The 26,673-nt window shown below is 35.8% G+C and overlaps 1 protein-coding gene across 1 annotated transcript in view; it reads right to left on the bottom strand.

Moving 5' to 3' along the window:
- HIBADH (3-hydroxyisobutyrate dehydrogenase) overlaps nt 1-26,673 on the bottom strand; it is a 95,915-nt gene that overhangs the window by 6,660 nt on the left and 62,582 nt on the right. Inside the window, exons 5-6 of the mRNA XM_006201836.3 lie at nt 7,424-7,557; nt 5,756-5,832 (exon numbers count right to left, since the gene is read on the bottom strand). Coding sequence (XP_006201898.1) covers nt 5,756-5,832; nt 7,424-7,557 — 211 coding nt within the window. The remainder of the gene's footprint in view (nt 1-5,755; nt 5,833-7,423; nt 7,558-26,673) is intronic.

Below are 26,673 nucleotides of genomic sequence, written 5' to 3'. Positions count from 1 at the left end.
GACCAGTAAGACCTTTTTTCCAATGCTCCAGTGGGGTCTAGAGCTAATAGCCAGGATGCGTATAGACTTATCACATAACATAACTGTTACGTAATCAGTAGTAATCCTTGAAGAAGGAGCAGATGTGGTTCAAGGAATACTATTCAGCAGGCCATGTATATAAAGTCAAACGGTGACCCGTGTTACAATAAGGGGTTTTTACTAAAGATTATAACAGATAAAGATTCCACCTAAATCGGCTACCATACATTCTGTTCAATTGTACACTGCCAGAAAGTAACCTGACAGTTTCACTCATTCTTCTATAAAAATCCAAATTTGTAACATGTGTAATTTGCTACTGCTGCTTTTTTCCCCCTTTTAAGTAAAATTAGGCTCTAAGCATGCTGTAGTAGCAGATGACTTAGAGAAAGATAAAGTCAATGTGCTTAGGGAGTAATTGTGAAAAGTAAAATCACAAATGAACAATTAGTTAATTTGCTCTAACCACAAGTATATATATTATCTAAGCACAAATATTCAAGAATGTATATGTCTAATGTGTTCCATGAGCAAGGAATATTTTTAAAGACCCCAAGACATTGCTTTCTCTTTCCATCTGAAATATAATTTAGGCTTCCTAATTAAGATTTTCTTTTAAAATGGCATATTTAAGGCAGCAGAGATCCTCCCCTCCTTATCACCTATCAAGTTAGACTCAACAGTGCCTCACAACAGCCTTTACTGCTAAAGAAATTCGTACTCTGTCTATAATATTCACCAAAATGGGAGCAAAGCTTATTTTTCTCTGTAAAACCCTACATTTCATTTTTCTTGAATGTTCAAGGGAACATACTGGCACTGATTTATGGGACCCTTTTTGGTGAACATACTACTATTTAGAAGCATCCTGAGGGGCACTCAAAAAAACGAGGTGGCAGTTGTTACGTGCTCACTTTTCAAATCCGATGCTTCCCCTCTGTGCTGATTCCCTTCAGGAGATGGCTACTCCCTCTCCGCTCCTCCCCAACCCCTCCAACAGCAGAGTGTATCATTAAAAAGAGCAAGTTGGAAGTGTTTTGCATTTCATCTTTCTGAGGATTCTTTCACTGGCATATATATAACTGACAGTTAAAATTAGACGTGATATTAAAATCAGTTACTGAAGTCCTCTGTCTTCCACTGTGCCCAAAGCTTGTAATGGTTTGAAACCAGCTAGAATACACAGTAATTGTCATTCAGAGAGTCTATCCTAGAACGTCATGCTTCACTGGAGAAGACTGAGTTTCCATTTGAAATCAACAAATTAATCCAAGACAGGTATCTGAAAGGGCAAGTTTAATAGGAAGCAGCTACTGGGCTCTCAACCATGATAAAATGTTATTGCTGTTTCCCTGTAAATTGGCTGGGAACATATGATACTTTCTGCATAAGAGCCCCATTGCTGTTCAGGAGATATACAGCTCAAGCCATCAAACGGATGACAGTCTGTCAGTCCCCATAATAACTTGCCACTGGATGTGGTTCGAGAGTACGCGCGTGCATGCATGTGGCTTTACAATTGCTGGAATGTTCTCTGATATAAAAAGAGAATGCATTCACTGCTCTGACCGCATATATAATGCAATTCCAATAAACGTCACTGTGTCAAATCTATTCACCTTTAAAACACAAGAATCTTAAATGAACTTTTGGGAGAAGTAAAAATGATACCTAAACTGTAAAAAACAAAATTAGAGAAGCCAAGTGTTTGCCTTCGCTGTAACCAAGGCTTTTCAGGGTCAAAAGCGTCTGCTCACTTTATAGTCTCTACAAGTACCTATACTGTCTGGTTTTATGTAAGAACAAAGCAAATGATGTCCCTAAACTGAGATGTTTGTGTCACAGGAACCGATCTGGAAATGAAACATCTAAGACTATGTCAATTTAAAGCAATCATTCAGTCATTCACCAATGTTTACGCAGATCTGCCTTTTGCAGGTCCTGTGCTTGGGGCCAAGGAGATTGTAATACAGAAGCTAAGAAGAGGCTGTGCCTGTCCTCCAGGAGTGGGCCAGTTAAGACACACACCCGGTAACTTTTACCTGAGGCAAGGGAAGAGCCTCCTCCCTCCGTCTCTCCACCTCACTCATCTGACAGATCCTCACCGAGTGCCTACAGTGTGCCAGGTATGTTCTTAAGGTACAGCAATGAGCAGACCAAGCTCATAGAGCTTGCTTACATTCTAGTTGGGAAGATAGGCAATAAACAAACAAATACATAACGCTAGCTAGTGAGAAGTGTTATGAAGAAAAAAAAACATTAAAGTACTTTTCAATTCAAATCCTAAGCACCACCACCATCACATCAATAACTACCACGTACTGAGTACCTACTATGTGTTAGGAACTGTTTGAAAAACTTTACATGGATTAATTCATTTAATCTCCCCAACAACCTTGTGGATAAATACCATTATTTTTGTCATTTTATAGATGAGAAAAGCTTAAGTCTGTGGCAGAGCTGGGATGTGGGCATCAACAGACACCCAGACTCTCACCGTCCTGAGTCTCCGTGGGTCATATGGGTAGCCAGCTTAACAATCAACCATCATGATGGCCTCTTATCAGCTTTTTTAAAGAAATCTGGTCAAACTTTTATTACAAACCTTTTGCCATCTGTTATATCTATTAGGGTATACAACTAAGAGGCTTCAGTCATCACCCAAATGAAAAGGCAACACCTTTGGGCACTAGCCAAGAAGCTAAAATGATGCTTGTGGGAAACTTCTCATTTTGAACAGCCTTCCAGAAATTCAACTATTTTAAGCTTCTTTTGGTGGAAGAAGACAATATGATTGTTGCCAGAGGGGACTAGGCCCTGGTTGGTAATGCAAGTAACTCGTTATATCACCAATATTGAAAAAAACGAAAACAAACCATTCCCGGTGAAACAAAAATAAAAACAAAACAACAAAGCTCACATTGTCAACATTATTCTTAAGCACTGCACAGGAACAAAACCTCTCTAATGAAAGTAGGGCAGCTTTAGTACCAAAAAGCTATGTTCTGAGTCCTAATTAGAACCTAATTAGAAGGTAGGAAGGTCTAGTAAAAAAGAATCTCAAAATACATTGTATACCAATACTGTTTATGCTTTACTTTTCTATAGCATTTAAACATTTCACTAACATCCATAAGGACTCATTGTAAAAGATCATAGCGTCAATAGGAGTTTAAAATTGTAAGGTTTTATTCTTCTATTAAAAAAGGGAAATGTCAGTGTTCCAGAAAAAAACACTGACTTATGAGAATGAAATTCATCAGAAATGATCACTTCATAGGAATATGTGACTCAATTTGTAAATGTTGACATTAATGCTCTAAAAAAATTTTCACTTCAGAGTGAACTGAATATAAATGGCTGAACTACTTTGATGCTACACTACTTTGTGGGAATTTACTACTTGGGGATTTATGCTTGCTGATGCCAATTTTCTCTTTCACCTTGCAAAGCTCAATAAATCGTGGCCGCTCTCTATACTCTATTAGAGAACAATCCTGTCATTTTAAACCATGTCTGTAAACCATAGAGAAAAGACAATAGCAGAAACAATCATTTTTAGGGCTTTCAAACCACTGAGAGTCTCTGTAAGATAAATTGATAAAATCCTAATGTTATGAAAATAAGCAATTCATTAGTACAATGTGAAGCACCACAAACTTATAAATTATTTTAACAGTTAAGTAAAACTAATGAGCTCCTGCTTTGTGTTCAGATACTATATATATATATTTACATATATATATATTTAAATGTATATATTTTGTTTACACATACATATGTCAGTAAAAGTAATATATAGAGAGTTTTGGAAAAATTAAACATTGAAAGTTTCATATTTCTAAATAGTATTTTCGTCATAGTGGATCAAGGCCAACAATGAGAGGAAATCTATTTATTGCTTCTGCTTTTGGTATTTCTATTTGGAATTTTATCACTTTTCTTTTCCCTTTGATAACAAACCTACTCTAGTAGACAATGTATATATACTTTTCATTGTATATATTTTATTCGACTCATTTGATTCAACTGATTTTCATACTATTCTTCATTAGCTGGTCTTTGGCGTTAGACTTCCACAAGTACTTACCGTACAAATACTTCATTTAGAACGGGAAATGATCATCTAGTAAGAGTTTTGCTAGAGAAATTAACTGAGGAATGCTACGGGATACCTAAGGAACATCCTGATCCAGTGATACTCAAAGTACAAAGCAGAATATAAAATAAACTGGTAAAGATATAGGGAAATTTCAGTATAGTATAACGTAGGCTTTTATTATATTATATATTCATTTATATCCAGAAACACAAAGATACAATTCTAAAGATGCATATGCATACTAACACTCTAGTCCTATTGTCAACACCAATTAATTTTGTATGCAATTTTGGTTCCAGAAATTTACATTTTCCTCTTCCATAAAATTAGTCTAGAGAATGGACATGAAAACAAGTTACCAGCAACCAGTTTTTTAATTATGTTAAGTGACCCATAGCCTAAAACTGGCTACAATACAGACATAACACTTGGAACAGTTTCCTATATACTCTCAGTTTTATTAAAGCTTTGTACAGATATGCCTTACCATCTTACAGACATTCAATTTTAAAATGTAAATGGTACAGGATATTGATAAACCAATTAGCGCTGATGCAAAACAAATTCCTCTTTTATCTCAATTACAACATGACAACTTAATAGGTCAAGATAGTTTAACATCTGAGACAAGGGCAATTCAATAAAACAACAGCATCTTGATATGGTAATTAAGAGGAAATGTGAATCCATTACTGTGTTTTAAAAAATATCTCAAGCACTTTGGCTCTTTTTATTGCTTTTATCAAAAGCTATGATATGAAACACTACTCTGATTTGTGATATATTTGGTAAGCAATTTGGGAAGTGTGAAGAAAATACATGAATAAGAGCATCTTTCTCATTAAGCATTGTCAGTAAGAAATGTATAATTATTATATTCATGAAATATAAAACATCCAAAAAATTAATTAGGTGATTAATCATAGGTAGCATTCCTAACCCAAAAGATTAAAGGCTAAAATTAAGACATTAACCTTAAGCATTCTAAAGGATGATCATCATTACAGGAAAAACAGAATTCCTGAATCACTTTAAGGAAGTATGAATGCCATCTTATTTCCATGAAAAGATATACCCTTAATGTAAAGTGACAAAACCCCAGGCAAGTTAAAATGAAAAGTTATGTGTACAAGTGGCAGCTTTTTAAATGCCATCCAGTGTATCTGAGAATAAACAACCAAGAGCCCTTTTAGTGTAGATTTTGGGGACTATATTTAAAATAGATTTTAATACCAGTCACATGGTAGCATAACATGAATTCACTATACATTAAAACTGTTTTTTATACAAATTTGTCCTACATGGCCAAAGACTGTTTAAATTTTATAGTAAAGGTGTTTCTTGCATTTCAACGTAATAGATGAAATGGAGCTCCCATTTAAAAAGGATAATGTAACTTCAAATATACAGCACGATACATTTTATGGCTTACAGCAGAGAGTATTCATGCTCTCCAGGGTCCTATTGGTTGTCCAATAAGCAAAGTCTATTAAAGTTCAATAATGAAGTACTTTCAAAATATTCCTGGATCATCTCATTTATCTCTCATGAACATTTGTTTTCAACATCAGAAAATCAAAACGGAAAGCTCATAAAAACTGTTAACATATGAAAATGTACTATTCAACAAACCTGATTCCCAGATTCATAGCTTCAGCAGTTCCAATCATACTAATAGCTAACAGCAAGTTGTTGCAGATCTTCGCAGCCTGAAAGTAAATTGAGTATATATTAAATATCTTTATTTTCAAGCTGTAACTCACAGGATGCTTTTCTCCACCCAATTCCACATGCTTGTAAAAGTCAGAGCATTCCACTGCTGATTCTTTCCAATGGGGAAAGGAACTCGGTGCTGCATGCCTCCTTCTGAGCCTGACATGCAGTCACAGAGCAGACTGGGCATCTCGTCCACTAGGGAAGGACCCTGCAGTGCGGTGACTGAGCTACTCCTATGGGCGCAGCATGGTGGGGAATATGGATCGATGTATCCCACGACTGCTCTTTCAGGAATGGGGCTGACATTCTAATTGAAGAAATGGGAGTAACACACTGAATGAAAAGGCAATGAACAAACAAGCACACAAAATTAAGTGGTAAATTGTATGATAGCGGGTATAAGACAGAGACAATATGAGTCCAGAGAAAGCAGATCACTGAGGGCAGGAGCAGAGAGGAAGTGGAACCTGAAACCATCTCTCAGAAGGCAGGTAGGAATTACATAGGCAAGAGAGGGAAAGGAGGAGAGCAGGGAAAAGGGTAACTATGTAAGAGCATGGGATGATCCTGAGTACAATAAGAAAATGGACTCCTGTGCAGAGGTTTTAAGGAATGGTGAGAAATTTGATCGTTAAGGCTGGGTCAAGAGCTACAAAAGTTAGTGTGTTAAAACTTGTCATGGCAGGAAATAGGGATCTATTCAAAGTGTCAGAATTGGGAAGTCTATGATGATACAAGCATCCTGATGGAGTTGGTTTTGGTTATGGTGCTGGCAGAGTGGCAAATCTGGCATCCAGAGATCCACTAAGGCCCTGTGAGCAGTAAACAAGAAGTGAGATAATGGAAAACTGGACCAGGTAATGTGAGGAATGAACAAGACAGCCAACAATGAGAGCCACTGAAGCAAAAATCAATAAAACTTGGAGGACTGACTAGACAAGGGAATGGAGACAATAGATATATTTAAGATCATACCAAAGTCTTGAATAAGATAAAGAGGGAGCCAGTGCTAAGACAAAGCGTGAGGAGGAGGGAGTGACAGTGAGTGTGCTGGGTAGGAGGGGGACAACTAATGTGATTTCAGAGTTTAGTGTTGTCATTCATCTCTACCTGATTAGAGGATTGATATAACACATTTCTCAATGAAAATTATTTGGTTTTTAAGAAAAAGATTAAAGTGCATAGGTTACTTCCACCTGATAGTACCACAAACAGAGCTGTGGTAAGTAATTACGAAATTAGAGAGAGGATAACAGCAAGTCAGACATAAGCACTTCATACAGAAGCAGTTTTAAGGATAATTTCAATGGTCACTGGGATAAATATGTCAAAATCTGAAATGATGGAACTTTTTGATATCTTTTAAAATTAGGTTAATTGGCGGATGTCTGCTTACTTCCAACAGAAATGATTGAAAACTAATTTATACCAAATTAATTTAAGAAAATCTGAGCAAACAAAAAATTCATAGATTGAACAGAGTAAGGAGGAATCAGATTGTGGTCAGGAAAGAAAAATGAAGATTAGCCATTTTTTTTTACATCATTTTACATAAAGTCAGTGTCATTAATGTGAAAATGTTACCTGCCCAGTCCCAACGGCTCCACAGTACACCACATTGGAGCCCATGCACCCCAGCAACTCCTGGGCAGCAGCAAATTCATCTTCGACTCCTCCCACCATAAACGTTAGGTTCCCAGACCGAGCAGCTCCCACACCTGAAGGATTTGAGGGTAAAGAGGTAAAAGCAGAAGGATACATTTTTTAAAGTGTTTAAGTAGACAGCAAAATTAGAGAAAATCCTCAAACCAAATCAGAACATCTTGCCTCTAAGTTGTATTTATGTCAAGCTTGTATAAGATACTGTAAATCTCTCCTGGAATATGTCAATAGTCAAGTACCATGGAGGTTACTCATAAGCCAAAGGGACATACAGATTCAATCAAACTCAATTTATCTAAAATATTTTGGCATGATCATGGAGTGCCATGGGGATTTGAAATGTGAATTCCATTATTCTCATGCATCTCTTATTCTCTTAAGAAAGCTGTTCATAATAAAAAGTAAATGGAAAAGGTGACCTGTGCCCTGACTGACACAGGAGCAGCTAGAGGGGTCTGCTGTCCAAGTTTGGACTTGGGGTCTCTGGCTCACTCACTTGCTCTCCTCACACTATCTACAGATGAGACCTACAAAGAGAGAGACCTGTCTCTTTTTCCCTCCCATAAACAAGTTTGCATTTCAAATGGATTCTTTGTTAAGGTAAAGAAAACAGTTGCTTAGTTTAGACTGATCATTCTGATGTACATTCTCTAATACTATTTTTCTTTTCTCTTGTGCCATAAAGGCGTGCATACCTTGAAGATTTTGTGCGTTCAGGTCCAGACCATCCCATTAAGGTGAATACTGCAGTAAGGTGAAAGTCACATGAATTTTTAGGTTTCCCAGTACATATAAAAGTTATGTTTACACTATACTGTAGTCTATTATGTTGGCAATAGCATTATGTCTAAAAAAAAAAAAAGTACACGCCTCAATTTAAAAAGTCCTTACTGCTAAAGAATGCTAAGCATCATGTGACACCTCAAGGTTGCCACAAATCTTCAAATTGAAAAAAACTCAGTATCTGTGAAGAGCAAGAAAATAAAGTATGCCTGTACACCTTTGGGGCAATCCATTCCTAGTTATTCGGCAGGAAGAAGAAATAAACTTTAACACTGGTTTGGCCACTCCTTAGCATCTCAAACAAAGGTCTGATGCATGTTCATTAATTGAAATGATTGGAGAAGCAACTTCTCCTTTAACATAGAAAATATGGCCTAGACTTGTCCTAAAAAGGAAGGGTGGGGGGGAGCTTCACTTACCTCAATTTTTATTAACTATAAAATAAAACCAAGAGTATTTCTGCTGCTTTTAGCATTAGAGAAATCTTCATTCATAACTTTCAAGTTAGGTTTTGTTGTTCGAAACCAGGAAAATTTGTGTAAGAGCAATATTGGTAAAATTTTTGCCTTTACAACTTACAGTACAGCTAGGAATAAAGAAACTGTACTCGTTTGCACTATGTATAAACCTGGCCATCAGAACAGACAGCTGCAAGTAACAGCCTACTTTTGAATTGAATTTACTCAACGAAATACACAATTTTTATACATAAAAAGCCCAAATGAAGAGATTCCTATTTCATTCAAACTGTGAATACTCTGCTACTGCCAAACCGAATAGCCTTTCTATTTTAGTTTATGCTATTTTTAACTAATTATTAAAAGCAAAAGAAGTCAGCATTATGTTAGCCAAACAATCTTGGAAGAGGGAGTGCCCACATGCTATGAAAGTCTGAGATGCTCACATATGGTTAAATTACATTATTTCACAATATTTTCAGACACACTGTGGGGCTGATTATGTACAAAAACCCAATTATAACAAATGCTTTTAATTAACCGATCTGTATCATTTGAACATTCTGATAATGTTGAAGTTTAAGTGACTGTCATTTGGTTAGTTTCTAATTTACCTCAACAAGACAGTGGATCATTAATGTTTTACAATTATTTTGCTCAATTTCTATAGCCATTTTTATTCAAACCGCATAAACCACCCTTACTTCAAATCCTGTTGATCTGACCTATAGAAATTAAGTAGACGATTTAAGTCAAAGCTTACAAACAAATCCAGCACTATCCATCATAGGTCAATAGCTTTGTATCTAGATTACAGGCTGCTAAACAGCTTCAGAGAGTCATTTATTAAAGGAGAATTAATGCTGACAACAGTTCTCAGCTGGTTAATCTTTTGACAGGTGTACTTTCTCACTTGTTCAAACACATATTTCAAAACAAAGAAATAAGTTACTTAAGTGAGAGAAGACCACAAACGAAGGAATAATTCATCTTTTAATTCACAGGTTGGTGGTATTTCCAACCTTTCCTCCTTTAATTGTGGTGGTGTAATTATTTCCAACTTTATCATAATCTGCCTTCTAATGTAAGGGTCTGACTGAACTGGGTAATTCTAAAGTTTTGGCATTCCTTGGGACCAAATTCTACCTTTCCATACATATTCCCCTAACCATATGATACTATCGAGCCTAGTCCCATTGTAGAGTCAAAATTAAGACCTAAATTATCCTAAAACAAGTGCACCCATTTTTAGTTTTGAAATAACATATAGAAAGCTAGAATTCTAAAGCTGTGAAAGACATCGCATGGATTTCAGAAGACACTGTATATATTTTGATGTCTATGAATAATAAACAATACATTTATAACATTGCCATGCCATTTTAATTCTGGCCCACTCCCCAAAATAGGAAAATATGGAATACATACTTAGGCAGCTGCTAGAATATTGGGAGAAATCATTATTTTACCTTATATTTTAGTAATTGTATATACAAAACCAAAATACATCTTATGCTTACAGCATTTACACACCTTATTAAAATCTTTGGCTTTCTTACCCAATTCCTCCATGACACCATAAAGCACTTGACAAGGTGAGCGCTGGGGTTGTGTTTATGTCAGCATTCCATTATCTACCACAGTGCATGATACGTTCAATAGACAATTGTTCAGTCAATTAATTTATGAACATGATACAGACAGCAAAGGACCTAGAGATGAAATATCTGGTTTGGGGATGTGCCACTTGCTGGCTGTGTCATTAGAAACAGATTACCTAACTTCTCCAAGTTTCAATGTATAAAACAGGACAAGCATTAATAACTTCTTCATAAAGTGGCTGTGAATATATCAACATGTGCTATAAAATATAAAATGCTATTTAAATGTGAGGCCTTACTACTTTATAACCTGAATTTGCGAAGTGGGAGTTTTATCGTCACCTATATAGTACCTTGAAGTCCTTTCCTATTTGGTTATCTAAGCCATTTTCTTCTCTAGGATAATTTTAGCCTCTCTGGCTAAATATTAGCCGGCTTGAGCCAATCCTATAAATAATGGAAGCAGGCTGGCCCAGGTTAAGAAGTACTCAAGTGGTCCACAGCCAGCGATATTAAGATTACAGTAAAGACCTCTAGTAAAACCGTTTAAAAGCAGCATAGTGTATTCCAAAGTGACAAGAATGCTACATTTGTTTGGTTTTATTCACTCAACAAAATTAACCTACTAAGAATCAAGCCCTGAGGTAAGCCCTGGGGTTCTAGATGAATAACGTATGTCCCCACTCCTAGGAAGTGACACAACTGTGATCCAGCCACTTCTCTCCTTTCGCGTCACTACCACCTGGCTGAGCCACTACCATCTCTCGCCTGGATACTACAACAGCGTCCTACCTGACCTCCCTTCAGCTTTTGCCTCCAAAGTCTATTCTCCATATGGCAGCTAGAGGGATACTTTCAGAATATAGTTGACCCTTGAATAAAGTGGGGGTTAGAGACACTGATCCTCTGAGAAGTTGAAAATCTGAGTGTAACTTATGGACAGCCCTCTGCATCTGCAGATTCAACCAGACAAGGATCACGTAGTACTGTAATATTTACTAATGAGAAAAAATCTGTGGGTAAGTGGGTCCACACAGTTAAAACCCCTGTTGTTCAAGGGTCTACTGTATAAACCTAGTTCGTGTTTCTTCCCTACTCTCAAGCCTCCAAAGTGTCCCATCACTCTCAGTATAAAATCCAAAGTTCTACGAAGCCCCGCGTGATGCGGCCCTTGGCATACCATTCTCTTCATCGCTCACTGCTTCCCAGCTACCTGGGCCTCCTTGCTGTCCCTGAAACAGGTCCAGTTGAGTTCCATCTCAAAGCCCCACACTTGCTATTCCTTTTGCCTAGAATGTTCTTGCCTGAGATATTCATGATTTGCTTCCTTTACTTCATCCAGGGTTTCTTCTCAGGATTTACCTCTTTAGATAGGCCTTCCCTGACCCCTCAACTGAGCAATCTAAGATGGCACCCCACCACTCTCTATCCCCTTTTCCTGCTCTGATTTTATTCACAGCATTTATTACCACCTGTTTATGTTAACACCTCTAGTTATTTGGTTTTGGTCTATATTCCTCACATGAAAATTAGCTCCATGAGAGCAGCAACCCTTTGGCCCATTCACCCCATGTTCCCAGTGTCTGGTACATAAGAGATGCTCAGTAATACAGTATTTGCTCCACAAAAGAGAAAAAAGGAGGCAGTGATGATGGGAAGAGCCAGGAGATGAGTGATGGCAGTAGTGTGCACTGACTGCTCTCACAGAGATATGTGCAAGATGCCAAGGCTCTCAGACAGAGCATTTGTCATTCTAGCAAGTTTTTTCATCTATAAAGTGGGATGATTAGACAAGATGATCACTGGGTTACTTTTAAGCTTTTGAAATTCTATAATTTGGGATTCGGATGTTCACTTACATCCACTTTCCCACATTCATCCCACATTTATCAAAACTAAAGCATGTTTTATTTTATACAAATAGTATAGAAATAGTTCCAAATAAGAGAAGAGTTAGAAAATAGTTTTTCTCATGGAACTAAGTTAATTAAATCTGTCAAGCCTAAATACTTGTGGTTGCCTTTAATGCTTTGTCTAACGCCTTCCAGTGATGATTTCTCCATTATTTCTCTCCCATGAACCGAGAACCAGAAAAATTGAGCTCATTTGTACAAATGAAAAGGCAAATGCCCAAACCATTCAAAGTGGGTGGCTGACTACCCTGCTTTTAAAGTTTGATTTTAATCAACTGTAGTGGAGAAGCACTTTACATCTAATCCAAGTCTCTAAGTCACCTCCCCCTCATTTATAAAAAAGGTATTGTAAGGAAACTCCACTATCTAAACTATCTTCCTTCTTCCCTTCCACTCCTACTTCTAGTTGACATCAAGAATATGACCATTCGAAATCCATTCCTCAGTTGTTCTCAACCCTGAGAATGAGGAAGAAACAGTCCTTACCCTCAAGGAGTTTGAAAACTAGTGTTTGTGGTGGTGGTAGTATGTGCGTGTATGGTTGTGTGTGGATGGAGATGGGAGAAGAGACAAGGCAAACACACAAATGTAAGTAATAAAAGACTTTGATGCATGCTACAGGAGAGGTATGCGTATAGTTTTAAGGAGCTTCAAAGAAGAAAATGTCAGCCAGTACCTATTCAGTGCCTTTAACAACTAGCTAGATCTTTGCGCCAGGAGAAAGGTTCAAGGAGTAAGCATAGTTTCTGAATCAAAAATCAGAACCCATTTTCTGGTATTAGGAGAATATTAGAAATACAACTATTTCAGCAAGTCCAAAATGTAAGGTCATGGTAGGTATAAAATAGTCTTTGCCTTCAAAATGTCTAACATATAATTAGGGGAAAGACATAAACTCAGAAGTAAGTGCCAAAAGGTAGCATCACATACCAAGTGTCAGATGGATGAGGACAATCAAACCTTGATTTCCCTTTTCCTTCCATTTTTCAACCTCCATCATCAAAAGAATAATGATTGTCAGAAAGAGAGAGGGTGAAAAGGGAAACAAGAAATTGTTCTCAGAGAGTCATGGTCTTGCTGTCAACTGTGGGTAGGCTTGTGAAAACTTTGGTAAGAGTATAGGTATTCTGAATCCATTCATAAATTGTGTTCAAAGTGGTTTCAAACAACATGTACTGAGTAAATAATTTTGTATGTTTTATATAGACATTGAGTTCTGCCTGTTATCTAAATGTATGTAATACTCTACCCTCTCTTCACAACAGATTGAGTTTGCTTACTAGAACAAAACCATCAGAAAACTGAAAATCAGAATTAAGAACAAATACCAAAATGAAATCATAAGATTTCACAATGAATTTCAAATTTGGAGCTCAGTATCTTGGCAAACACTATTTGGGAGAGGAATAAAGCAGCCTTAAGGAAAACATAACTTTTCCTTGAACTGAGTTATATGCTTAAAAAACTATCATTTGGAACTTTATGCAGGAGACAGTAAATTAAGTAATGGATAATGCTCTTCACATTTTTACATCAAAAGCAGTGATAACTTTTTCAAGGTAAACTAAGCTAAAACTCAGTTCCTACTTTATATCCTTTTCTGGCTAATCCTAGCCTTGTACCTGTAATAGAGGTCAGTATTAATATTAATCACCTCATTCTAATATTTATGTTTAGGCTAACTTTGGCAGTACCAAAACAGGCTTAAGTCTCAAATTATGCATCAATATAACACAACCAGCAGCTGAAGACTTTATTCACTATCCCTCCCCATTTCTATATAGAGCCTTACAGCTCTGATTTTTTCCCTCAAGTAAAAGTTATTTTTTCTGAAGTATTTATGTGTTTATGTTTAGGCAAGAAGAGAACTACATAACTCACTGTATCTTCCCCCTTTTCTTGAGTTGTAGGATACAATAACTTCCTCTTCTTTCTCCTTAAATAGTTTCTGATTTTTGAATTTTAATTTTTCTTCTCAGTGAGCTTTAACCAACTCTCTTGGTCTCCTCATCTACTCCTTGCAACAGAAACCACTATGCTACACATACTGGAAACACTTGACAGTGGCTGTCACGTGCAATGACTTTTCATGCATCCATGCCTTTCCTGGGCTATTTCCTGGTATGAAATTCCCCTCCCTTCCTTCTTCGCCTGGCTAACTCCTGCTTATCTTTCAAGACTCAACTCGGGTCAACTCTGAGAAGCAGTTCATGACCATGACCCCTTTTCCTATTCTTATAACATTCCTAGTGATATCTCTAGTAAAGCACTAACTCTAATCAGTGATTTTTCTGGTGTGTCTTGATAAGACCCTTATGGGCATGAGCTATTTGAATCTCAGCATTCAGCATACAACATGTCTGATAAATATTCCCTGTCTTTTTAGGAAGTAGGTAGAGAAGAAATCAATGATTAATAAAAATGACCAAGAATACTAAGAGAATGTTATCAAAAAAGCTCAACTTTGGAATAGCATGGTTCTCCACATAGGGTAGTGGTATTGTCACTTATTTCTGCATAAACACACATGAGCATAAATGCACATGTTTGGAGACATTATTACAAAGACTTAAAAATGAAGAACATGGGATCTGAGTTAAGCAACCTGAGGTAAAGGGCACACCACTTGGACCAGTTATAACACCTCTCAATCTCAGTTGCTCCACCGGAAAATCATGATATAAAAACACTTGCCATACTTACTTTGATGCTCAAATGAAAGAGTACATTGGAAAGATGTTTTGCACAGTTATTACTCAAATTTTACTTAAAAAATTTAAATATAACAAAAAGTGATCTACTCAGCTTGAACATGTCAAAGTCTTTGGCCTAACAGTAGCAAAGAACTGAAATTTGGAATTTAGCCTTACTGAGAAGCTGAAACAAGAGTTTTAATTTAAAAAAAAATTATGCAAGGCTGATAATTAGGATAACCATTTATAAGTCACAAATAAGGAGATCATTTTCAATCCTCTGACTATTGGAAAGAGGTCTTCAAATCCAGAGAGAGAGGAGCAGGAAATCTAAAAAGTACAATCAACTTAGATCTGTCTTTAATACAGTAAAAAGCCTGCCACCAAAGCACTCTCATTGATATATAGCAAAACGTAGTAAATCACTTAATTTACTCAAAAGAACGTAAATGTTTTAACCAGTCTGCCATCAAAAGAGATCAAGAAGAGGGCCAATGGGACTTGGGCTGCGATGTGAGCCGTCTTTAAAATGCAATTGTTCTAATCATTTTCTACAGATGCAGCCTCACAAGGGGCTGCTGTCACAGGGACCATTTACGACTTGTTATGGTGTCTCTATTGTTTACCAGCGACATTCGCTGAAAAAGGCGACAGCTGGGACAGAAAGCTGCTACTCAACGAACAATATAATCCCGTGAAAGTAATCAACAAATTTAAGGGTGTTAATTAACTTTACACTTTATCATGTTCAATTAGTTGTCCTTTCTAGAAAAGATTGCCGTGCACAATCAGTTTAGAGCGTGCCATGTTTGATTTGTAAGTGATCACTGTTTCTGTTGCAGACTCCATGTCAGATGTTCTCTTGGGTTTTGGTGACACAGATGAATGGCTCTGCACATGTTAGGGGGTGATCTGGTTTAACATAAGCCAGCATAACATAACCCCTTGTTAACACTATTTCTGGCATTATCCAAGCTGGAAACAGAAAAGCAAAAACATTCACAGCACTATTCCGGAGTCAGATAAACAAAGTTTAGTTAGTTTTTCCTGAAATGAACACAAACACAAATACATGGAGAAGTAAGCAATTTTTCATCATTATTTTTCAAAATAAGACTTGTCTTTCAGGGGCATGTTTGGGATCATTTCCTCCCAGCAAGATCCTGAAGCTCGGCTGCATTATGCACAAAGCACCACTGTGTCCTCAGCCTTTACATAATGCAAATAGCCTTTTCTATGGCAGGTGAACAAATGCTAGGGATGTGTTGTTAAGTACTAGCTGGTGTTAAATTCTAGAATGTGACTTTTAAATCCAGAAGCTCTATTTTATGTGTGGGAAATCTGCAAGGAAATATATTAATCTATGAATGCAATGTGTTTTCTCTTACCTTTAATGCACCTGTTTCCACTTGCTAATAGGACAAGGGAAAGCTCATGATGCAGTGACAGTGCAGTCAGTATTGCATTTTAATGAAAGTCACTACAGTTCCGCTGAACTGATAAATAGAGCTTTGTATCAAAATATTTCATAAGTCATTGATGAGGTGAACAAAACCTGAAACTGAGGTTTGGCAGGAGGAGTCCATCTGAAAGAACACAAAAGCAAGGGGCAAGCATCTATCTCTTAAAAAGAAAAGCACCCAACTACCTAGGATTTTGAAACATCTTCATAAAGCTATACCTTGCTCTTCCAGACTAGCTGTTTCCCACATAATACAAATTAAATGCACATAAATAAACCACAGCTGGTTAGCTAGTTATAGCACACACAAGGACAAAGCTGAACTTCTTCAAAATAGAAAAGTTGTTAACTCTGAAAGCTAATAATGCCCTAAGTTAAATATTAAAGAAGGAAATTATAGGCTCTATCTGAAACAGCTGAAACCACAATACACAGCAGCAGAAAACATTAGTTTTCTGCAGAAGATCTGCAGGGAGAAGAGAAGCGGTCGATAGATCCTTAAATTGGAAGCAATAGCTGTTCTTCTAGCCCAAGTTGGCAGCTGCTACATTTGCAGACCTGGTTCATTATTTACCCATAATGACCATCAAGCTGCAGTCAAAGTCAGATCACAACAACTGTCAGCAGCTCTTTTAATTAGCCTTGTTTGAATTCAGATAAATATCACAATAGACCTACTTATGCTGAAAGAGCAACAGAATGTTCCGCAAGGAGTTAGGCTGGTGTGAGAAGGACCAGTGCAGCAAAAAGCCATCAGACAAAGTGGGGTTTTTAAAGGGTGGGGTAAGTCAGAGAATGAAATGGTTTGCTTTCATTTTGAAAATCACTTTAAAAATCAATTCTCTGACGTTCACCCCAGATCAAGATGGTGCATAACGCTGGATTGCTGTGAAACTAGGCTCCTAGAAGCAACATATCTGGAGCCTAAGGAGAAAGTTAACTTGATGTCTTCAGAGAATGTGATTTTAAAACTCCATCTTGCAGTTAATGTATCTTTCAGCTTAAAAAAAAAATCATTTAAAAAACCCAACTAAGAAATCTGGTATTAAATAGCTTGTAGCCTTAATGTTCTAGTTTTCTTTCTTTTGGAGTTGCATGATTTGAAACATTTTTCTGTGATAGGAGTCAGGTATTTCCCTACACATTTTTTTATACATTCCTTGCATTCAGCACTAACAACCACAAAGTATAACAAGGTTAATAACCAAATTCTGAACACTACAATCACTGCTATATTCCACAAACCTCTGGGGTTCCCACCTCCAGTTTGCTTGAGAAGAAATACAAACATAATGATCACTTGCCTTCTATTTTATACAGAAGTGGTTGTTCACATGAGTTCTGTTTTAACTTTGGGAGTCGGTAAAAAGAAGTGATGGCTGACAGAAAAGGGAGGGTAGAGATGAAGGAGGACTAAAATGCCAGGTGATAACCTGGTAGCAAATCAGAATAAACTCAGGGTAGCAAGAAACTTAAGACTAACAGAAAGCATTGCTAATAAGATACACTCAGCTAACTGGGAATTATCATCTCCAGAACCCACTGGGGAGTCCCTTTAGAATCTGGACTCTGGAATTGTTGGGCGGGCACAGTTGAAGAGGCGGCATATCCAAATATAAGCCAGATCTAGTCCACTCTGACATTCTTTCCAGCCCCTCAGTTATTAAGTATCCCTTTGCCAGCATTTCTATACTTCATAAGATAATATTAAGGAAGGGTAATCACCAGATCTGCACAAGGATCAAGGACACATTGCTGTTTATCCAAGGTTTAGATCCCATTGACTCTTTCCTTGTTGAGTAGAAAAACAGTCCTATTGAAGTAATTATTATATTTGTGGTCAACTTCAAGTATTAAACCTGCAGAACAAAACTTACTGAATGCTGTGAGACCAAATATGTGCAAAAGGCAACTATTGAATGTTGATGATGTAAGCAGTATGAGAACTCTTCATTTGGTTTCATGAGACTGAATCATAACAAAAAAGGAGTATTTCTCACCTTACTTTTTTCCCCCAAAGTAAAGAATAAGCCAGATACATCATCCTATCATAGATAAAAGCTTTCTCCCTCCCTGTCCCTTAATACAACCTACCTCCTGACTTCATGCACAGCCAGTAGCTACAATTTGTCCAGTAAGCTGCATACAAAGTCAGTTTGTCAGTTTCAAGTCTAGACTCTGGCTCATTAAACTTGAATCAGAATTTCTTCTTTAAGAATTCAGAAGAAAACCTCATACCCATTAGGATGGCTACTCTAAATCAAAACACAAATATAACAAGTAATGGTGAGAATGTGAGAAATTAGAACCCTTGTGCACTGTTGGTGGGAGTGTAAAATGGTACAAACATACAATGGAGTATTACTCAGCTTTAAGAAGGAAAGAAATTCTAACACATTCTAACTCATGGATGAAAGTTGAGGACACTGTGCTAAGAGAAATAAGCTGATCACAAAAAGACAGATACTGTATGATTCTACTTAGATGAGGTACTCAGAGTAGTCAAATTCACAGAAACATAAAGTGGAATGGGCTCTGGGTAGGGGCAGGGAATAGGGAGGGAGTTGCTGTTTAATGAATACAGAGTTTCAGTCTTGCAGAATGAAGAGTTCTGGAGATCGATGATGGTGATGGTTGCAAATACTACTGAACTGTACATTTAGACATGGTTAAGATAGCATATTTTATATGTATTTTACAATTAAAATTAAATAAATTACTTAAAACAGAATACCAAAGAAAATTAATATTTTATTGGTGGTATTCTGATTCTCAAACACAGCAAAGGATCAGAGTATTTCAATGAGATGCTGTTGACTTTAATATAATGATAATGTTTAATATAATGAATTTTAAAAATCATTAAAGTAGTTACCTAGAGAAAACCAAGGAAAGCCATGCTAGTCTTACAACCTCCATTAAAAAATACATAAGTTAGTAGACAATAAGTAAATGTACAGTTGAGCCAAATGGTATAGCTAGGATCCTCTAATTTTTTAAATTATGCTCATTCCACTAGGACAAGTTGCTTCCCCAAAGAAAAATGCACAAATTCTGATGAGAAGTCATCTACGAGTTAAGCTGAAAAATGCGAGACTAATCAAAACACAAGCCCTAGGATCAAGAATTGGTTAAACTAAAAGCATAGGCTAAAGAAATAAACAAATGACTTTAAATCCATGTGGGCTGGTACTTAAATTTAACCACAAACATGGTAGCAGGGGAAAAAAATCCAGTGTTATATATGCCACATTTATACATGCCATCATACTTTTCTATTCTGGTTAATATTTTCTGTGTGTTTTCTCTCCCTTTATGTTTAATCTTTTTGTGTAGCTTTTCTTGCTTGCTTGCTTTTTTTTTTAAAAGATGTTCAGGTATATCTCTCACAGGGAGTAGACAGCTGGATTTTTAAATTGCAATTTCATGAAAAGTGAATTTACTTTGCTTGTATTTATTCCGATTACTTATTTCTAACATATTTTCTGTATTTATTTTCATTTTTCCCTAATATTTTTTCCTCCTTGGATTGATAAGTTTAAGATCCCCCCACCCCCTGGGCTTTGGAAGCTATGAATCACTTTTCTATTCTTCTAATGATAGTCCTTAAAAATGTTTAAGATATTACATTAACTATGAAATTTCTAATAATGTCTAAAGTTGTTCAGTTTCTATTCTCCTCTGAAACATAACTGTGAACCTTAGCCTTCTTTAAGCCAGAGGATACCGCTTTACTCCCCCACCACACACCTCAAATCTTACTGTTGTCCTGTTTTTAAACACACAAAAACAGTTTTCTAAAACAGTTGATACTTAAGGTCTGTGATTTGATTTTTTAAATCATTCTGGGTTCATGGTTATTTCTTATATTTTACACCTTTCCTCTTAAGATTCAATTTTTTTCTTTTTACTGTAGAATATCTTTTAATAATTTCTTAGGTAAGGTTACCTTGGTTGGTTTTTTTTTTTCCTTTTCTTTTTTCTTTTTTACATGTATAGCATTCCAGTTTGCAGGCTTACTGGAATGAGAGTGTTTTGTTTAATCCCCACTCCCCACCCTCTCGCCCAGCCATCTGTGCTCACTCCTCCCTATGTATAATTTTACAGTTAACTCTTTTGGCCGCCCAGCCCCCCCGTTTTAAGACCAGTTCTTACACTGGTCAGGTTGGAGTCCCTGCTCTGTGGGGATGTTAGGTACATTCCAGATCCAGTCACGCAGTCAGCAGGTGGCTTGGTTCAGTGCCTGGTTTTACCATTTGTAACTGTCTTCCCATGTCCTAGATTCAAAACTTGCTTTTGTACCCAGAGCTTAGCCAGCTGATGGCTTTAATGTTACTCAATGTACTATCCTTTCACTCTATTTTTGGTCCATGGAGACCTCTATCTTATCTTGGAGCACAACTGTTTCTCACTGATTTTCTCATATATTTGATTATTCTATTATTTTCATGCACTTAGGTACATCAAAACATGAATTTATTCTATCATCTTAACAAAATACACTTTTACTTTTCTCCAGTTTCTCTTTTCTTTCCATTCCCAACTACAAGTCTGGTTGTAGCTCTATTCATCTCTCATGTAGGATATCTTAATTCTATAATAACTTAGCTGGTCTTCCTCTGCCTGCAAATAATCACTTGAACCCAGCTCTCATCAATGCCACAAGAACAATTCATCTTATTTGTCTCCTTGAAGTCTTTCAATCTCTTCAACTTAACCTCAAGGTTTCTCACCATTGTACACAAGGTCCTTTGAAGTCTGGTCAGCTCACCTTTGTAGATTACTTTCTCAGCCCCTGACACACAAGCCTGACACGCTAGCGGAACCAAGTGACTTTGTCTATTCCCCACATGCAAAAAATGAATCCATCTTTCTTGCCTCCACGCTCATCTGGTGTCCTCTTCCTGGTATGCTGCATCCACATGTGCTCCCTACTCTAGCACCCATCGCAGGGTCTACTTAGCTAGCGAAACTCCACTTAACTCTGCAAAGCTCAGCCCAAGGGTCTATCCAATCCCTATCCCGTAAGTACTCAGTAAGCCTGTCTGTGCACTCTCCTCAAGCACTTTATTCATCCTCCTGTTCTCAGTCACATCACTCTCTTTCTTAGTTGTTTACCTGTTTGCTTCCCCTAGACTCTGAGCTCTTTACATAATGGCTGTTTAATAAACTGATAGTTAGAAATTTCCAGCAAAGAGAGGTGGAGGAGGTCTTTTGTTTCTAAACATGCAATTCTTTAATCCACTACTATTTATTTTCATGTGTGTTATGAAGTAAGAATCACCTATTGGATAGTCAACTGCCTCAATACAGTTTATTAACTAATTCACCATTTTCCCACTGATCTGAATGCCTTACTTATTTACTAAATCTCCACAGGGACATGGGTCTGTTTGGAAACTTGATTCTGTTCCCTAGTTTACTGTCTATTCTTAAGCAAATACCTTGCTGCTTTAATCACTGTAGCTTTATACTATGTTCTGATATTTAGCAGAGTCCTACTTATTTTACTTAAAAATAAAACATCTTTGGCTATTTTTATTAACTCTTCCAGAGGAGCTTAGGTTAAAAAAAAAAAAAGAAAGAAAGAAACAGAATGTAGCTTTGCATTAAAAGTTATATATTCTCTCAAGAGAATGGACTAAAATCTTTACATGTTTTCCAAAGCAGATACATGGTATTTCTCCATTTTTCAGATCCTATTCCCTCTTTATATAAAGTTTTATCATCTTCTTCATACAGGTCTTGAACATTTGTTGCTAAATTCATTAGTCTAGAGCTAAGAATCTGGAATAATATTGTTTAAGCTATATTATAAAGTTGCATATATCTAAGAATTATATATTAATTGATGAATACATGAAATTTTTTACTTTTAAAGCCATCTTTGTTTGGCACCCTCTTATAATGGCTCTGTTGTGGTATGTTTATTCATTAGGAGTCTATTTTTGCTTCCTCTTGATCAATTTTGATAATTTGTTTTCCTAGAAAACCACCCATTTCATCTGGACTTTTTATCTCACTGCCCTAAAGCTTATAATTAATTCTCTTAATTTTATTCATATCTGTGTTCAATCTATCTCATTCTTGATCTTCATCACGTTTTCTCCATTTTTCTTGGTAAGACTTCTTAAATATTTGTTTTTATGAAAGACCAATTCTTGGTTTTATTTAACAACTCTATTTTTCTTGCTGTTAAAATTAATTTCCTAATTAATTCAATTAGTTAATTTCTACATTTATTATTTTGTCTTTATATCCATTTGTACTTGTTTTCTTCTAGTTTCTTGAAATTCAGAAGTTCAGTTTACAGACTCACAGACATAGAAAACAAACTGTTACCAGGGGGAAAAAGGAGTGGGAGTGATAAATAGGGAGCTTGAAATTAGAAGATTCTAACAACTATATATAAAATAGATAAACAACAAGTTTATACTGTACAGCACAGGGAACTATATTCAGTATCTTGTAGTAATCTATAATAAAAAAGAATATATGTACATATATGTAATGGCTAAAACATGCTGTACACCAGGAACGGACACAATACTGGAAATTATACTTCAATAAAAAAGAAAAAAAAAGTTTATTTTCAATCTTAATTTTAAAAATTATTGAAAATCTCTCATACAATCTCTATAAAATCTCTTCCCCAGTTTTAGTTTTATTTAATATATATTTTGATAAAAATTTCTCATTAACTTTAGCTTTAAATTTCTTTGATCTCAAAACTATTTAGAGGAATGTTTTCAATTCCCAAATGGTAGCTGTATTGGTTTGCTAGGGCTGTCACAACAAAGTACCACAAATTGGGAGGCCTGAACAACCAAAATTTATTGTCTCACAGTTCTGGAGGCAAGAAGTCCAAGATTCAGTACTGGCAGGGTTAGTCCCTTCAGGGGACTTTGAGGGGGAAATCTGTTCAGGTCTCCTTGGCTTGTAACGGCTGCTGTCTTATCCCTGTGTCTTCACGTCATCCTCCTTCTGTAGGTGTCTGTTCATATTTCCCCTTTTTATAAGGATACCAGCCATATTAAATTAGGGCCCACTCTAATGGCTCACTTTAACTTAACTACTTCTGTGAAGACCCAATCTCCAAATAAGGTTACATTCTGAGGTACGGGGTTAGGTAACATACAAGTTTTAGAGAGACATAATTCAATCTATAACAGTAGCTTAAAACTATTTGTTTATGATTCTGTGACTAGAGAACAGGGCACACTTTCTATCTCTAAATCTTTAAAGATTTTATTTGTGGCCAAGTCCTTTTCCATGGAAATGTGAGAAGAAAGTATGTTCTCTATTTGCAGGGTTCTATAAATGACTATTAAACTAAGCTTGTTAACTGTGTTAATCAAATACTTTTTACATGCTTTGTTGTTTTAATCTGCCAAGCCTTGAGAGAAATACTACGATTTTCCAATATAACTGTGGTTTTTAAATCAAACTCAAATTTCTAAAGGTTTTGCCTTATGATTCATTGATGTAATACTGCTGTACACATAAAAGTATGATAGCGTTTCCCTTGTTCATGCCAAATTTTGCCTTAAACTTTGCTTTATGTAATATGATGCTGCCATCTATATTTTCTTTAAAGTTGCATTTCTAAATTTCTTTGTTCTTCCCTTTAGTGTTAGCCTCTTAATATAATTTTATTATAGGTATTATAGCAAAGAGTTGAATCTTGTCCTTTAATTCCAAGAATCTTTGTCTCATAGTAAAATTCAAGTCATTCACCTTTATTATAATTTGTTTCATTCTTGGATTTTAATTTTCTTTTTGTTCTACTTTTTCCTTTTCTTTCCTTTTACTGAATTGACAAAGCTATCTTTTTAACTCAATTTTCATTCTCTATATATTCTGGAATATTGTCATAAGCTGAACTTCTAGAATACCAATACAGGTTTTAGTAATGTCCATTTTACTTACTATTTATCTAGTGATTCTTTTTTAAAAATTGTAGTAAAATGAATGTAACATAAAATTTACCATTTTAAATTGTACAGTTCAGTAACATTAAGTAAATTTATAATTTTTTACATAAAAATAGAATTTCACTATTCTAGATATCACATATAAGTGGATCATAACAATATCTGTCCTTTCGTGCCTGGCTTACTTCACACCGTATAATGTCTTCAAGGTTCATCCCTATTGTAGCATGTATTAGAATTTCATTCCACTTTAAGGCTGAATATCATTAAATTGTATGTATACATCACATTTTATCTATTCATCCATTGATGAAGATTTGGGTTGTCTTCATTTTTTGGCTGTAAATATTGCTGCTATTAACAGTGGTGTACAAATATCTTCTCTAGTCCCTGAGTTTATTTCTTTTGGTTATACACCCAAAAGTAAAATTGCTAGATCAAATGCTAATTCTATGTTTAATTTTCTGAAAAACCACCATACTGTTTTTCACAGAAGATGTACATTGCCACCAGCAATGCACAAGGGTTCCAATTTTTCCACATCCTAACACTTGCCCTCATTTTGGTTTTTTCCATAGTAACCATTCTAATGAGTGTGAAGTGGTATCTCATTGTGATTTTAATTTGCATTTCCCTAATGATTAGTGATGTTGAGCATCTTTTCATGTGCTTATTAGTCATTTGTATAGCTTCTTTGGAGAAATGTGTTCTCAAGTCCTTTGCTCATTTTTAAATTGGGTTGTTTTCTGTTACTGTTATTGAGTTCATTTTATTTTTCAAACTTTCTATTTTGAAATAAAACAATTTTGGAGCTCTTTCTTATATTCAGCTTGCTTCCTTATAATATACTTTCAATACCTATTCAAAATTTGCATTTGCTTTCTCCTTTAAAAAGGCCTGCTTTGGCTGCATCCCAGTTTGATATGTATTTTTTCATTACTGTCTTTTTTTCTTATATGACCTCTTTGAGTAAAGAATATGAATGAACTCTTTAGAAAAGGGATTTTAAATTTCAAATGTACAAAGGTTTTAGTTGTATTTTTGTTATTGGTATCTAATTAAACTGCACTGTCATTAGACAATGCAATCTACAAGATATAGATTTTTCGGAGTTGAAAGCCTTGCTTTATGGACCACTGTGTGGTCAGTTTTTTCCCATATGTCTTGAGAAATACATTTCTTCTTCAATTTCTGGATATGAGGTTCTATATATGTCCTCCAGGTCAAGCTTGCTAATTGTGTTACTCAAATCTATCTCCCTACCTGTTTTTTAAAAATTGATCATTGATTGCTTAAGACAGCATACTAGTTTAAATGTCCCACTATTATAGTGGACATTAATCAATTTTTCCCTGTGGTTCTATACTTTTTTGCTTTATAAATTTCTGAGGTTACTTTATTAGGTGCAGTACATAATATTTTTAGAACAGGTTTGCTGGAGATAAATTCTCTTAGTTTTCCTTTAGCTGAAAATGTCTCTATTTCACCTTCATTCTTGAAGGATATTTTGCCATAAACAGAATTCTCGTTTCTGCATTTTAAAAATGTTCCACTGCCTTCTGGGCTTCATGGTTTCTCTGAAGTCACTCAAATCATCGTTCCCCTGTAATGCACCATTTTTCTCTGGCTGCTTTCAAGATATTTTTCTTTTTCTCTGGTTTTCAGCTGTTTATTTATGATATATCTGGGCATGAATTTCTTTGAGTTTATCCTGTTTCAGTCTCACTGAGTTTACTGGATTTATAAGTTTGTCTTTTGTCAAATTTGGGGTGCTTTCAGTCATTTTTTCAGTCATTTCTTTTTCTTCAAATATTTTTTCCTGCATCACACTCTTTCTCATCTCCTTTTGGAACTCCAGTGGCACACATGTTAGACCTTTTGATATTATCTCACAGGATCTTGAGGCTCCGTTCATTTTTTTAAAACTCTTCTTTTCTCTCTGTTGGTCAGAAGGAATAATTTCTATTCATGTCACTTTTATTTTCAAATTCACTGACTCTCTCCTTTGTCATATCCACTGTGCTTTTGAATACCTTCAGTGAATTTTTTCAAATTTCTGGTTATTGTATTTTTTCAGTTATAAAATTTCAATTTGGTTCTTTTTTATAGCTTCTATTTCTTTACTTCTTGGAACATGGTTATAACAGCTATTTTAAAGTCATTGTCTGATATGAAACATCTAGGTAATCTCAGAGTTAGCATCTTGATTGTCTTTTCACTTAAGAATTTATCAGATTTTCTTGTTCTTTCTAAGTCAAGTAATTTTTCATTGTATGAGAGACATGTGGAATATTATATAAGACTCTGGGCCTTGTTCAAATTCTATGA

This window comes from Vicugna pacos, chromosome 7 (assembly GCF_048564905.1).
Source record: "Vicugna pacos chromosome 7, VicPac4, whole genome shotgun sequence".
Taxonomy (NCBI): Eukaryota; Metazoa; Chordata; class Mammalia; order Artiodactyla; family Camelidae; genus Vicugna; species Vicugna pacos.
This window is presented reverse-complemented; position numbering and strand designations above follow the sequence as displayed.